At 43.4% G+C, this 15,448-nt stretch overlaps 1 protein-coding gene across 2 annotated transcripts in view; it reads right to left on the reverse strand.

Annotated features, from left to right (window-relative positions):
* The window catches only part of POP1 (POP1 homolog, ribonuclease P/MRP subunit), a 48,181-nt gene extending 32,803 nt beyond the window's left edge, over nt 1-15,378 (reverse strand). The window contains exons 1-5 of one of the 2 annotated variants that reach the window (XM_003481375.5): nt 15,275-15,378; nt 9,531-9,671; nt 6,723-6,890; nt 4,920-5,095; nt 1,678-1,926 (exon numbers count right to left, since the gene is read on the reverse strand). In XM_003481375.5, the coding sequence (XP_003481423.2) occupies nt 1,678-1,926; nt 4,920-5,095; nt 6,723-6,890; nt 9,531-9,669 (732 nt within the window). In that variant the 5' untranslated portion in view covers nt 9,670-9,671; nt 15,275-15,378. Of the gene's footprint in view, nt 1-1,677; nt 1,927-4,919; nt 5,096-6,722; nt 6,891-9,530; nt 9,672-12,889; nt 13,201-15,274 lie in introns of those variants that run through there. The other variant, XM_085022000.1, reaches the window with a different exon arrangement.
* Between the last annotated feature and the right edge of the window lie 70 nt (nt 15,379-15,448).

Consider the following 15,448-nt stretch of genomic DNA (forward strand, 5'->3'; position numbering starts at 1 on the left):
TGAAAAGTGGAATGGTGGTTGACAGGAACCAGGTGCAGAGAAGGATGGGGAGCTTGTGTTCAATGGATGCAGATACAGTTTGGGGAGAGGAAAAAGTTCTAGAGATGGATGGTAACGACAGTTACACAACGATGTGAATATACTTAATGCCACAGAATCCCATACTTTAGAATGGTTAAAATGGCAAATGGGATGCTATGTCTACTTTACCACAATTTGTTTAAGGTTCTTGTATGGATTATTCTGCTTTCTCTCAAGAAGTATCGGATACAACACCAGTGGCTTTCAAACACTGGCCAAGGCCATTTGGCCATTGGAAGATAGGCCCTCTGCAAAGAACAAAATTTCTAAACATGTACTGGGAGAGAGAGAAAGCAATGAATTAGCAGTCAGCTAGGGCTGGGGTTGGGGGGGGGGCAGGAGCTGGAGACAGAACAGCCAGGTAAATACTACTATGCAGCTTCAAAACCAACTGTCCTCTCAAAGAGTTTAAAACTAAAACATTCAAGTCAGAAATAAATAAATAAGAGTTCCCAAAAGAGTTCCCGTCGTGGCTCAGCAGAAACGAATCTGACTAGCATCCATGAGGACGCAGGTTCAATCCCTGGCCTTGCTAAGTGGGTTAAGGATCCAGTGTTGCCATGAGCTATGGTGTAGGTCACAGATGCAGCTCAGATTTGGTGTTGCTGTGGCTGTGGTATAGGCCAGCAGCTACAGGTCTGATTCAACCCCTAGCCTGGAAGCCTCCATGTGCCGCAGGTGCGGCCCTAAAAAGACCAAAAAAAAAAAATTCAAGTCAGGCTCACTGACCCTGAATCAACCCTCTACCATAGCTCCTTTAAGCAATTTCAGTGCACACATCAATTACAACTAAAATGCAAACTACAGCTCAGGTTCGGACAGACTCACACTGATTAATGCTATCATTCACACAGAAACCTGCCCGACATCCCAATGAACCTAGAACATCTAGAACAGCATTCTGAATGCTGCTCAGGGCACACAGATGGTTCTCAAATATCCGTGGATATTTAGAATGACTGCTAAATGTATCAGTGCTGAATGGAATCCCGAAATGACCAACAAGACCTCGCATGATCTGGTTCCTACTTACTTCTCCAGAACTAATCTCACTCTAATGTTAGCTCTGCTCTCACTCTCTTCATGTCTGTCACACAGAATTTATCTCAGTCCTTCTCTCCTATCTGGCTGCCTTCTGCCTATCCCTGCTCTGCCATTTTTCGATCCCTTAGAGCTCACCTCAAACATCACTTCCATGGGGAAGCTCTCCTGTCCCTGTTATGAATGTGCATATAGTATTGGAGTTTTCCCTTACAAACTGTCTATCTGGCTAATTTATTAATGACAGTCTCCCCTAATAACTTTTAGGCTGCTTCATCTGCAGCATCTAGCAAAACGCCTCTTCCTCATTAACTTTTTTTTGGCCATGCCCACGACCTGTGGAAGTTCCTGGGGCTAGGGATCGAACCTACACCAGAGCAGCCACCTGGGCTGCTGCAGTGACAATGCCAGATCCTTAACCCGCTGAGCCACCAGGGAGTTCCCAGTAATTATTTTTTATAGGAATAATCCCAGATAGCATTTTGGCACACCATGAACTATTCTAAAAGTCTAAATCAGAAAGGGTCTAAACAAAAATAAAGAGGAAAAACATACCTGAAGGAGGCAGCGGCTCGTCATGGCTCGATAGCAGGCTCTGTGGCTCTTGGCTGTCGGCCTCTCTCCCAGGCAGTAGCCCCACCTCTTGACCATGTGAAACCGCTTCGCGTGCCAGATGTGAGTTTCTAACCATATGTTCTTCTTTTGTCTTCGGTTGAACTCTAGCATCCGATTCATGTGACATCGTCGAGCTTTATGGCACTTAGTTTTTGAGTGCTCTTTTTTCTGGTGAACTGCTTTCTCCGCCTATAGTTTCAAGAAGTGGGGCAGATCCTAGTTTGTAACCACTTTGAAACAAAGTTAAATGTTGAAGGATTCAAACAGCTAATTGTAGGTGAGGTGGAGTACTTTATAGATGCCATTAGTTTGCTTAATCTCTTAACTTGGTGATTTCTCCAATGAAAATAGGAGAGGCACGGAAAAAGTGAATATTTTAGAGAAAGGCAAGAGTAGGAAGGAAGCACAGTTCTATCGCATACTAACTGGGCAAGCTTCGGGGACTAGGAAGATTTGAATTTTTTTTTTTTTTTTTGTCTTTTGTCTTTTTAGGGCCGCATCCACGGCATATGGAAGTTCCCAGGCTAGGAGTCGAATCGGAGCTACAGCTGCTGGCCTACACCACAGCCACAGCAATGCCAGATCTGAGCCGCATCTGTGACCTACACCACAGCTCATGGCAATGCTGGATCCTCAACCCACTGAGCGAGGCCAGGGATTGAACCCGCAACCTCATGATTCCTAGTCAGATTCGTTTCCTCTGCGCCACGACAGGAACTCCCTAGAATCTTTATAACATGCTCAACACAGTAACTCATCTGCTGCTGTTAGTATTACAGAGCAAGAAAGAATAAATCATGTGCTAGCTTTTTGTTGGTTTTCTTTTTTAACCTCTAAGACTATAACTAAACCCAACACTTAGGACGAAAAATATAAAAGTGGGGAAACCTATACATTTTATATCACTTAGGTACTGATGGACAAATGCTAAATGCTATCACTAGGGGAGTTCCCATCATGGCTCAGTGGTATCAAGCCTGACTCATATCCACGAGAACTCGGGTTTGATCACTAGCCTTGCTCAGTGGGTTAATTTCTTGCATGGCTAAGCTAATAAACTTTTGTGGGGAAAACTTTTCTCCATTAGTTTGTGAGCGCCTTAAGTGTTGCGAGACATGTTTCTACAATATTTTCTTAGCCTCTTTGCTTCTATTTTCTATGCTGAAAACTCCATCTTGTCCTGCTTTACTTTACCCCATATCCCTGCTTGGAAAACAGCTGCAGTGCTGGCAAATGACTTAAGCTTAAGAACAAAGATCTAAAGGCATAAGTTATTTATATGGTCAGCTGAATGAGGACATAATGCATTGATCTAGGCACCCCGTTTGCACAGCATGATATGTCCTCTAAAGAATAAGAGGAAGATGAGCCTCATGGCCTCAACAGGTTCATGAGGGGTTGTTAGCAGGATAGGGATTAGCAAGGAGAACCGAGGTGCAAACCTAGGCAAGCCGGTTGCTGCGGATAGGCAACGTCTGCAGAAGCACAATGGTGATTCTCTAGAATGCTATGCATAGATAGCTGACACCGAGCATCCTCAATGCTAATGACTGTTAAATGCTTAAAGGTCAGAGTAAAAGCTTAATCAGCTACAGGCTACGTGACATTTATTTTATTTTATTTTATTTATTTATTTTTTTTGTCTTTTTGCCATTTCTTGAGCCGCTCCCGCGGCATATGGAGGTTCCCAGGCTAGGGGTCGAATCGGAGCTGTAGCCGCCAGCCTACAACAGAGCCACAGCAACTCGGGATCCAAGCCATGTCTGCAACCTACACCACAGCTCACGGCAACGCCGGATCCTTAACCTACTGAGCAAGGCCAGGGATCGAACCCGCAACCTCATGGTTCCTAGTCGGATTCGTTAACCACTGCGCCACGACGGGAACTCCTATGTGACTTTTAAAATAATTAAAAAAAAAAAAACCCTACATCCTGCACCTACAACCCCCACCTCACTTGCTGTAACCCTAAAGAGCACAATAAAAGCAGTGTGGTTTCTTGAGGTGGCACTCTTGGTCACTGAGACTTGAGTTTCCCAGTTCCTACCTTTAATTAAGATAAATGTCTCTTGTTTTATGTTAACTTTTTTCCTTAAGTTTCACAGCACCAGTTCTTCAGCCCTAACCTGCCGAGCTGGTCTCGGCAGTTAAGGATAAGGACTTTACTTTGATGGACCCTAACCTCTCCACCTGTACATAGAAGGTGTTCAATAAAGAAATTTTGAGGAGTTCCCGTTGTGGCTCAGTGGTTAACAAATCCCACTAGGAACCATGAGGTTATGGGTTTGATTCCTGGCCTTGCTCAGCAGGTTAAGGATCTGGCATTGCTGTGAGCTGTGGTGTAGGTTGCCGACACGGCTCAGATCCCGAGTTGCTGTGGCTCTGGCATAGGCTGGTGGCTGCAGGTCTGATTAGACCCCTAGCCTGGGAACCTCCATATGTAGCGGGAGTGGCCCAAGAAATGGCAAAAAGACAAAAAGATTAAAAAAAAAAAAAGAAAAAAATTTTGAATCAATTAGTAAAGACATAGCAGGCTTAGACAATCAAAAAATGTCCCAGCCAAGAATTTTGGTAAAGCCCAAAACAAATGGACTTGAACAAAAATGAAATCCAAGTTTCAGTTTTCAACTTTGAAGAAAAGGCAAATACTAGGCATTGATGCTGCCATTTTTTACCTTCTGACTTCAAAATGGCCACACCCCCAAAGTGAGGAGCTAAAATTACTTATCTGGTAAGAATTTTATTTTAGGAGTTCCCATCATGGCTCAGCAGAAACGAATCTGATTAGCATTCACAGGGACACAGGTTTGAGCCCTGGCCTTGCTCAGTGGATTAAAGATCTGGCATTGTCGTGAGCTGTGGTGTAGGCTGCAGTTATGGCTTGGACCTGGCATTGCTGTGGCTCTGGCGTAGGCCGGTGGCTACAGCTCCATTTCAACCCCTAGCCTGGGAACTTCCATATGCCCTACGATGACAAAAAAAAAAAAAATTAAAAAGAATTTTATTTTAAATACAGCAGGGGGATATCAACTATTAACATCATTGAGAGATTCCAAATGCCATATTTTAAAATGAACATGCTGTTTTTAAGTTTTTGTTTTAAAAAATTCTATTAGGTTACTACTTCTCAATTTCCTTTAGAAACGACTAACCTAAACATTTATATTAAGGGAAACTCCTACCTCTTTCTGGGCAATCTCCTGTAGGCGTCGAGGCAGGCGTTTGACATTGTGGCTCATGGCTCTTCGTCTCATGTGTCGTGGCAAAGTCTGGAAGACCAGTGAATTGGAAGACTTCTGCGTCACTGCTTTCAACATGGCACTGATTTCAGCAGCTCGGGCTTGAGCAAAAGTAGAAGCTGCCGAAGGAAATAGCACCATCATTAAAAACTAGTCTTAAACCAACCATTTTCCCAGCAGGTTTCAGAAGGAAAACAGATTTGAGGTACGCGAGCTTACTATTCACTCCATACCCTAACCCCCCAATAGATGAACAGCAATTGTAGTTATTTCTGTTTGATTGTGAAACTATTCTTTAACTTGTATATTTTTCAAGTTTTCTGTAAGTATTGTTTTACTTTTCTACTCAGAAAAACTAAGTTTAAAAAGGATTTTTTTTAATAGAGGGTTACATGCAATATAATCACAACCATTCTTAAGTGTAATAATCCCAGAAGCGAAAAAAAAAAAAACAACAAAAAACAAAACCAAAAAAACCCTTAATTTTAAATGGTTTTGGACTCAAGGATTTGCTTTCTTAATATTTTTTGCAACTACATGACTATAACTATTTTTATTTTTCTTTATTGAAAAATAGACTTTTTTCTGCAGAATAAACAAATGCTGGAAAAATTTAAGGGAGTTCCTCCAAGAAGGCATAAAGAAAGACCAGAAGGCACGCCTAAACTGTGCACAAGGAACACAGGGTTACACGGTGGTGGGGGTGAGGATGATGTGGTGGCGCCCAAGAAAAGAGGCTAGGAGTTCCCCACGTGGCTCAGTGCTTAACCATGAGATTTCAGGCTCGATCCCTGGCTTTGCTCAGTAGGTTAAGGATCCAGTGTTGCCATGAGCTGTGGGACTCAGATCTGGCATTGCTGTTGCTCTGGAGTAGGCCAGCAGCTACAGCTCCGATTAGACCCCATAACCTGGGAATCTCCACATCCCCCTGGGGCAGCCCTATAAAAGACAAAAAAACAAAAACAAAAACAAAAACAAGAAATGAGTCTAGAAAGGGCCTGGAGACAGCTACTTTAAGGTCTTGGTTGCCCTCAGAATGTGTTAAATTTGGTTTTATCTTTGGAGATGCTGTGCTGAGGCATGTGGATAGCATTTTATATGTTTTTTAAAAGGGGAGGAAAGAAAAAATAAAAATCATTATTAAAAATTTTGTTTAGGAGTTCCCGTCGTGGCGCAGTGGTTAACGAATCCGACTAGGAACCATGAGGTTGCGGGTTCGGTCCCTGCCCTTGCTCACTGGGTTAATGATCCGGCGTCGCCGTGAGCTGTGGTGTAGGTTGCAGACGCGGCTCGGATCCTGCGTTGCTGTGGCTCTGGCATAGGCCAGTGGCTACAGCTCCGATTCGACCCCTAGCCTGGGAACCTCCATATGCTGCGGGAGCGGCCCAAAGAAATAGAATAAAGACCAAAAAAAAAAAAAAAAAAAAAAAAAAAATTTTGTTTAAATAAATAAAAATAAATTAAAACGGGGGGAAAGGGTGGCAAAGAAGATTTTAAGACCCAAAGGAACAGTTCACGAATCAGGACCTGTAAGAAGACAGTAAGAGAAAGCAGGGAAACTGAAGGAGGGAGGACAGTCAGGCCTGGGTGGCTCTGGCCCGAGTCCAGGCTGGAGGTGAGAAGCAGGGGACGTGGACAGAGGAGCGGGATGGAGAAGCAGGGCCAGGACCTGGTGCAAGGCATCAGAAAGCTGGATGCATGCGAAACAGCTAGGAGGACAAACTCGGCTTCTGCACAAATACCTACCGGTGATGTACTTGGGAATGTCCTGAGAAGTGCCCTCGGGACCTGCTTTCCATCCTCCCTTTTTCCTAAAGGTTACTTTGGAGGAAGACTGCTCCTTCGCATCAGACTCAGCCAGGGCATGGTGGGAGGTTCTGGCGTGCCACTGTCGTGAGGTTCCAGAGTGAGGATCTAGGATATTTTCAAAAAGAAATACGTCACTTCTATCAGAGAAAATAAGCAGTGGGTGGCAACACTGACCAGGTTTTTAATCCTATAGCCACCCTGTAAGGTGGCTACTTAGCATTTATTATTTAATATTCAGTAGGAAAGATCTCAGGTAGGAAGGTGAGTTGACCGAGAGTTACCCCCACCCAAGGTCACACAGCTGGCAGCACACTAATCATGTCAGTGTGACACATGAAAAAACCCTGGATGTAACAGACGAGGGAAATCCTCTCCATATAAGTAATGCAACGTGGATTTTACACCTAAGCTCCCTTAAATACACATGATTTTGTATATTCGTCTTTCACCATAATTCTCTGGCACACTCAAGTTGAGAGCCACTGTGCTAAATTAAAGGGAAGGAGTAAAAGCAGATTCTCTCTACAGATGACGGGGCAGTCAAATCAATCTGACTTTTAAGACAATGGCAAATCCCTTTCTGTGAACAGAGAGAAAGATCGGTAGAGAATTGTACAGCATTCCTGCTTAGTCCATGGTAGTGATCATTATTAAGCCCCTATAATCATGAAACTTGTTGCACAGTCTATGCTTAATGAGGTTTAAATGAGACAATATGCGTAAGCTTCTCACCTGGCATCTTGGGCATCAGTGTTGTATCTGAATTTCTTTTCTACTTTCTACTGCTGCCTAATGAACAATCATCACCTTCATATCACCATATAAGGTTCCAAAATCAGCACACAAGTTACATGCAGATATGAGAAATGCACTGTATTTCTTTTAGGAAATATATAAGTATAATTTAATAATAACCATTAAGGTACAGATAAAACATATCAGCTCAAAATAAAAGTATATATTTTTATTTATCTATATCTCTCTCTGTATATATCGCTCAAAAACACATAAAGCCGTCTCTTTATTCCCAGCAGTTACATTCTAGAAAGTCACAGCCAACACTGAATTAGTAAATGCTAAACCCTGAGCCTACAGAAAACAGGAATGCATCTATGCACGTATGTATGTATACATATATCTCACACAGATTATGATTTTAAATTGTAAAAACAACTCATCCTAGTAGATTCTATTTCCTTTTTTCTACAAAGGGAAAAGGAGGTTCACAAGTATTTAAGGGGGAGATCCTGTAGTGGTTCAGTGGGTTAAGAACTCGACACTGTCTCTGTGAGAATGTGGGTTTGATCCCTGGCCTCACACAGTGGGTTAAGGATCCCACCCGGCCACAAGATGCAGAGTAGGCTGCAGATGAAGTTCAAATCCAGTGTTGCTGTGGCTGTCGTGTAGACCTGCAATTGCAGCTCTTATTCAGCCCTTAGCCTGGGAATTTCCATACGCCACAGGTACGGCAGTAAAAAGAAAAGAAAAAAAGAAGTGTTTAAGTGACCTGCATGAGGCCATCCCCCAATTAGAATTCAAACCCCAGGAGTTCCCATCGTGGCGCATCGGAAACAAATCCAACTGGGAACCATGAGGTTTCGGGTTCAATCTCCGGCCTCGCTCAGTGGGTTGAGGATCCAGCATTGCCATGAGCTGTGGTGTGGGTCGCAGACGCAGCTCAAATCTGGCATTGCTGTGGCTGTGGTGTAGGCTGGCAGCTGTAGCTCTGATTAGACCCCAGCCCAGGAACCTCCATGTGCGGAGGGTGCAGCCCTGAAAAGACAAAAGACAAAAGACAAAAGACAAAAAAAAAAAAAAGAAAAAGAAAAAGAAAAAAGAGAATTCAAACCCTAGCCAGGCTGGAGCTTCTAGCACTAAGCTGCCCTGCCCCACCAATCTCCGTCCTCTGGTCCCTCCTTAAGAAGGTGAAACAAGAAGGCAACTGGAAACCTCCTCTGGGAACATCCACGTCAGGCGACCCCAGCTTTTTCCCATTCTCTGTGTCCACAAATGGCCACAAAAGTGCCATGAATATTAATTTGGGGCTTACACATTTAGCAACTAGGTGAATTTGGAAGCACAAAGCTTCTAAATAATAAGGGTCAACTGCAACTATTCATCTTTTTTGGCCTTTTTCAGGGCCACACACATGGCATATGGAGGTTCCCAGGGCCGAATCGGAGCTACAGCTGCTAGTCTAACCACAGTCACAGCAACACCAGATTCAAGCCACGTCTGTGACCTCCACCACAGCTCATGGCAACACCAGATCCTTAACCCACTGAGGGAGGCCAGGGATCGAATGTGCATTCTCATGGATACTAGTCAGATTTGTTTCTGATGAGCCACAATGGGAAAGCCTATATCTATTTTTAATTCAACTCATTTATCATTTAGATTAAAACAGCAAAAGAAGCTGACAAGAGTTGCCGTTGTGGCTCAGCAATAATGAACCCAGCTAGTGTCCATGAGGACTCGGGTTCAATCCCTGGCCTTGCTCAGTGAGATAAGGGTCCAGGGTTGCCATGAGCTGTGGTATCGGTCGAAGACGTGGCTTAGATCCTGAGTTGCTGTGGCTATGGCACAGGCTGGCAGCTGCAGCTCCAATCTGACCCCTAGCCTGGGAACCTGCATATGCTGCATGTTCAGCCTTAAAAAGCAAAAAAAAAAAAAAAAGAGCTGACAAAAGCAATTGGAAATCGGATCCAAATGGAAAGTGTGTAGAGAGCTTCCTGTGTATCTTACCTTTTTGAGCCTGGAAAGGTCTTCCGCCTCCATTATGGTGCTTTACACCTCCATCGGCCACAAAGCCAGAGGATAAAGTCACATTGGTGGGCTGGTTTCTCATTTTCTTAGCATGTTTCCTTTCTTTGGCATTAGACATTTCTGGAAAGAAAGTAATACATTTAGTACAGGGAGAAGGAACTTGCATCCAAAAATAGAAATAAATTTAATGAATAAATGTTCGTGTGACTCAAAATTTGATTCTTCAGTACAATAAATCTCTATTGTTTATAGGCAGATTGATGATATCAAAATGTTATCACGATACTGATCTACAGCAAGGATTTTTTTTTGCTTTTTCACAGCATATGGAAGTTCCCAGGAGAGGGGTCGAATGGGAGCTACAGATGCCAGCCTAGACCACAGCCATGGCAACACCAGATCCGAGCCACATCTTGACCTACACCACAGCTCACAGCAACACCGGATCCCTGACCCACTGAGCAAGGCCAGGGATCAAACCAGCATCCTCATGGATACTAGTCAGATTCGTTGCTGCTGCGCCACAAGAGGAACGCCTACAGCAGGGATTTATAACCAGAAGGATTTCTACGGGAGCTGTGAATGGTATTAACACCAAAAATTTGATTCAACAGAAAAAAATTCTATCTTGTGCTGTCAAATAATTGAGTCATACACCAATGTTGACACTGAGCAGTTTGTTGGAAGAATGAAAAATGAGGTGTGAGATAAGATCCCTATGCCATGGTAAAATAATTAAACTAGCTAAAACATTGTATCAAAATTCTAAGATGAAACAAGAGGCAGGTGAATCGAAATATGAGACACGCTCTTCCAATACAATGACCTCACCAAAAACAACCTAAATTACCCATGTCTTCATTTCTACTGAGGTGAGGCCTGCTGTACCCTTTAACTTATAATAGCAAAAAGATTTCCACTCAAAATAAGGACAAAGGACAAAAGCCTAGTGGAGCCTGATGGATTTACATTGTTCTCAACTCGCAAACGCCACACCTCCGTTCTTTTGCTGAGTCGTCTGAAACACCTGTTTTCTATTTTTAAATGAAATTCATTAAGTACATCACCTACTAGGCATAACTTTTATCAAAACACGTCCTACAGTATGTGCCCTCATTGTAACATAAAGGAGAACTAAAAATAATTTTAATAAAATAATAACTATTTTTCTTGTACTATAACTACACTGGAAGGACATTACGAAACAGGTATTTTTAACCCAGGGGGATAATCACTGACTCAGGCATGGGTATAACCTGTAGAGCTGGAGAAGGGTCCTGGAAGCCCCCACGCAACAGTCATTAACTCTTTCCTTGCTGACTGTAGGGAGGTCTGACCCTGAGGGAAGGGTCCTGCAGAAAGGAGACACTAGGAGGCTGGGAAGCTCTAAGTCACAGAACCAAGCTATTCTCCAAGCATTTAAATATTTTAATAAGAGCCTATTGATAGCTATACACAGTATCACCATGACTGCAACAGCTACAAAGGCAAAGTAACACAGGTGGGTGTGTACTAACACCTCAAAGAGAAGGTAACAATGCCACTGGCAATGTTAATTTTCCAAACTGGTAAACACTCCCTGATAAACGACAAGTTTTTTTGTTTGTTTGTTTGTTTTTTAAGTACAATCTTGCCTTGGTGTATTGTATTCCCTGAAAACTCACTGTATTAAATCCACGCAGCCAATAAAGCTTTTCTGGGACCTTTCTGCACATTGCGAGATGGCTAACATGCCTGGCCCTGGGCAGTAAATGGCAGCGTTACCCCAAGCATCATGCTAACCAAAAACACCTGCACAAACTGTCTAATGTCACTTCAGGGGTTGCACCACGCCCAGTAAGTGCCACTGAATGGACTACCACCCATTCACTTATCTCCTTTCCAAAGCAAGACTTCATACAAGATTAAGAGTAACTCTTGCCCTCACTTTTTTTTTAGAGCCACTTTTTTTTAAGAGCCCTCACTTTGGAGTGAGAACAACCTGGATTCAAATACCTTCCTTGACACTTTTTAGTCATACAATCTTAGGAAAATTACTCTCCCTCTTTGAGCATCAGGCTTCCCTTTGACAAATGGGGATACGTAGCACACAGCACGGGGCTTTGCATGAACTAAGGACCCAGTTAATGATAGCTATTATTGTAAATAACATATGAAGTAACAGAGATGTATGTCATTTCACTCTCTCACTCCATTCTGCTTTGACCTAAAAGACAACTAGATCTACACCAAAAACATTTTTTGAACTGAAAAATATATAAGAAGCAAAGGGAATGCTGCAGAACTGGCTGGCTGATGAGGGACATGATTCAGATTAGTCTACACTAAGAACCATTCAAAACAATCTTATAAAACAGCTTAGTCTACCTACTATCACCTGCTTGAATCAGAACTTGTGCAGCAAGAAAGAGCTTGGCTCTGCTCAGGACTACAATATGCCAGGAGCAGGATGAGGGTAACCTTTAGAAGTCACATCTCCGAGCTTGGGTTTCAGGCTAAAAAATAAGCAGACTGGGAGTTCCCGCAGTGGCGCAGTGGTTAACGAATCCGACTAGGAACCATGAGGTTATGGGTTCAATCCCTGGCCTTGCTCAGTGGGTTAAGGATCTGGTGTTGCCGTGAGCTGTGGGGTAGGTTGCAGACGTGGCTCTGGCGTAGGCCAGTGGCTATAGCTCTGATTCAACCCCTAGCCTGGGAACCTCCATATGCTGCGGGAGCGGCCCTAGAAAAGGCAAAAAAAGACAAAAAAAAATATATAATAAGCAGACTGAACTAATAGTGGTCCTCTAACAGCAGAGAATGAATATAGACTATATCTGAGGATTTAGCTCAACATAGCTTCCAGAAGCTATGTTCTATATTGAAGTTATGCTGAGGAAATACATTCAATATCCTGTGATTAAGCCATAATGGAAAAGAACATGAAAAATATCTATAGATATAACTGAGTCACTTTGCTGTGTAGCAGAAATTAATGCAACACTGTAAATCAACTATACTTCAACAGAATTTTTACATGCTCTCAGAATCAATTTTTTTAAAAAAAGCTTCCAAGAGGAATCTTAACTTTTTTCAGGTGACTTTTGCATCTAGTCCTAATATTCACAGTTTGCATCTGTTGTCATATTCATTTAATCAAAATTTTAATGAGCACTAAATATGTCAGGCTTTATAAAAAGTGTTTTCTCCCAAATGAATAATGTTCAAATAAGCCATGTTTCCACATGCAGCATATGATCAGACATAACCCTTGGTAGAGTGGACTCCAGTTTGAAAACCTGGGAATATAACGCATGATCCCCAATTTCTTTCAGATCTAAAGCACTGGCGATTCATACTTAACATAAAATCTCCCATAAGAATACAGTATCAGGAGTGCCCACTGTGGCTCAGACTAGTATCCATGAGGACGCGGATTCGATCTCTGGCCTCGTTCAGTGGGTTAACAATCTGGAGTTGCCATAAGCTGTGGTACAGGACCGAGATGCAGCTTGGATCCCGAGTTTTGTAGCTGTGGCGTAGGCTGGGGGCTGCAGCTCCAAAAGAATACAGTATCCAGTATCGAAGTTCCCTGCAGTTCAGGATTCCACTTGTCATTGCTGTGGCTCTGGTTACAGTAGTAGCAAGGGTTCAATTCCTAGGCCAGGTACTTAGCATGCCAAAGGTGTGGCCAAAAAGAAAAAAAAAAAAAAATTCTCCTAATTACCCAGTCTAATCAAACTTAACAAGCTTCTTGGTTCTACTCTGTGCATAATAGTTTTGAGCTGTGTGTAGACCGAAGTAGGATACAGGTGTGGCCTCTTAAAAAGTTAGTCATCTTAGGCAGCCAATACTTACTGAGAACTTTATGTGCCAGCACTATTCCACATGCCTCACTCATTTCATCACAACTCTGTGAGGGACGTATGAGCACTATCCTCACTTTATAAATGAAGAAACGGAAGCACGGAGAGGTTAACACTAAGCTTGTGATTATCCTGGGATTCAACCCAGGCAGTCTGGCTCTATTCACTATTTATAAAACAAAAAAACAATTCCAGACTAAGACCACATAAAATAAAAGACTAAATTCTGCTACATAACACAATAAAAAACTGGATAAGGGAAAGAAGAGCATGAATCTGCAGGAAAAGTCAGTGAGAAAATAGGATTTCATTAGTTGGAACTTGGCTAGGGAAGAAAGTATTCAGGAATCTACTTGGTGAATCCAGGAGAGAGACCTCTGGATGACTACAGTGGGAAGAGAAAGTAGAAGAGGATAAAACTGAGTAAGCAAGGGGAGGCCAGAACTCTCAAAGAACTTCTAAAGGTTCTTGAGCTGGAAGTAGGGAAGCCAAAACCTTATGGGTCTGCAGAAGAAAATGAGGGGGAATAAAGACAATTTTCTCATATTATATTTCGGAGGAGGACAAAGATCTTGCCAGTTTTTTTCACTGTTCCACCTCCAGCACCTAGCAGAGTGCCCTGCTCAAACATGCGTAGGCATAAATGGAGTGAAATGTTCCTATAATGCATATACTAACAGTAAAAAACACTGAGCCAAGCAGCAGTGCTTCTGACACTGCATGACTGAGTATCTGCCAAGAGACCAACTCTGGGGCCATTTGCTGGACCAAGATCAATAACCTATTTGAATTCAGATCTCCGTCAGCTGGTGTCTATTGAGATGGAAAGGGAACACAGAGACACCCAGTAAAGCTCAAGAACAATCCAGAAAAGGGAGCATGGGAGAGGCGGGAGGTGAACACTGCCCAGGTCTCAGCATGCTCTCCTCAACGACCCATCTTATTCCTTTTGGATGGTAGATGGGTACAATGGCCTCCCCTAGGATGGCATCTGCCCAGTGGGGCAATCCAGAGAAATGACAAACACAGGTGGCTCCAGCACAGGAGCTGAAGTGTAAGTAGATGAGGTAGGAGGTTCCTGGAGACAGAGAACCGGGGATGGCTTTCTTGACATCAGAGAAGCCATCCATTTTTGGCTTAAGTCATTTTGTGATCTAAGCCTGGCCTCAATGCTTGCCTTTGAATGTCGCAGTAATCATGATCTTAAGGGAAACTAAGACAAGAAAAGTAGCAAGAACAAAAATCAGTTGTAAACTCCCAGATCTGCTGCTGCGGTAAAGATCAGCCTGACGCACTTTCTTGATCTGTTTTGCATTATTTGAATCCGCCTTGGACACTCAATCATCAGATCAACTGGAACCTGAGGGATGCTGACCTTTTTTCTGACCCTTGAGGTTTCAATCAACTAAGTTTGGACTCTGCTGCCCTTTGCCCCAATTCTATGCTAAATTCTTCTCTGCTCAAGCCCCTTCATGAATACGCATATACCTTAGCTTAAAAGTTCCCCAATTTCTCGGTTGCTTTTGGAAAGATCACGGGTGTTCACCAAGTAAGAAGCACTTTCTTCTTCCAATCGCCGGTGCATAGCAAGTAAGAAGTACTTCCTTCTTCCAAACTTTGGCTCAGTTGGGTTTTTTGTTGTTTTGGCGGGGGGAAGAGAGGGTTCTGGATTGATACCCACCAAGAGGTGAAGCCACTTTTCGGGTAACAGAAGGAGGGGCCGTGGGGAAAAGAAGGCAACAGGGGAAGAGTAGGTCAGCGAGTGAGGGGAAAGAAAGGGAGGGGAGCCTAGCCAGTGCTCCGGCACCGGTGAAGGGACTGACACACACTCCTTCCATCCTCGTGGACCCTGGTAGACTCCAACCCCTCAAAACCTACCTGCCAGATGCTCTGCGGCTGGAGGCCAGCAAGCCCGGGGTCAGAAATGACAACGTTCTGCAGCAGTCACGACGCCGACGTGCGTGGCGAGCGAGCTAGAGGGCGCATGCGCCGGTGCGACCGTGGCCTCCACGTGGCCCAGAGTCGCGCGAAGACTACAATTCCCAGAATTCT

This window comes from Sus scrofa, chromosome 4, assembly GCF_054392235.1.
Source record: "Sus scrofa isolate SSC_HxYL_T2T_F1_AM1 chromosome 4, Sscrofa_HxYL_maternal_Yorkshire_Landrace_v2.0, whole genome shotgun sequence".
Lineage (NCBI taxonomy): Eukaryota > Metazoa > Chordata > Mammalia > Artiodactyla > Suidae > Sus > Sus scrofa.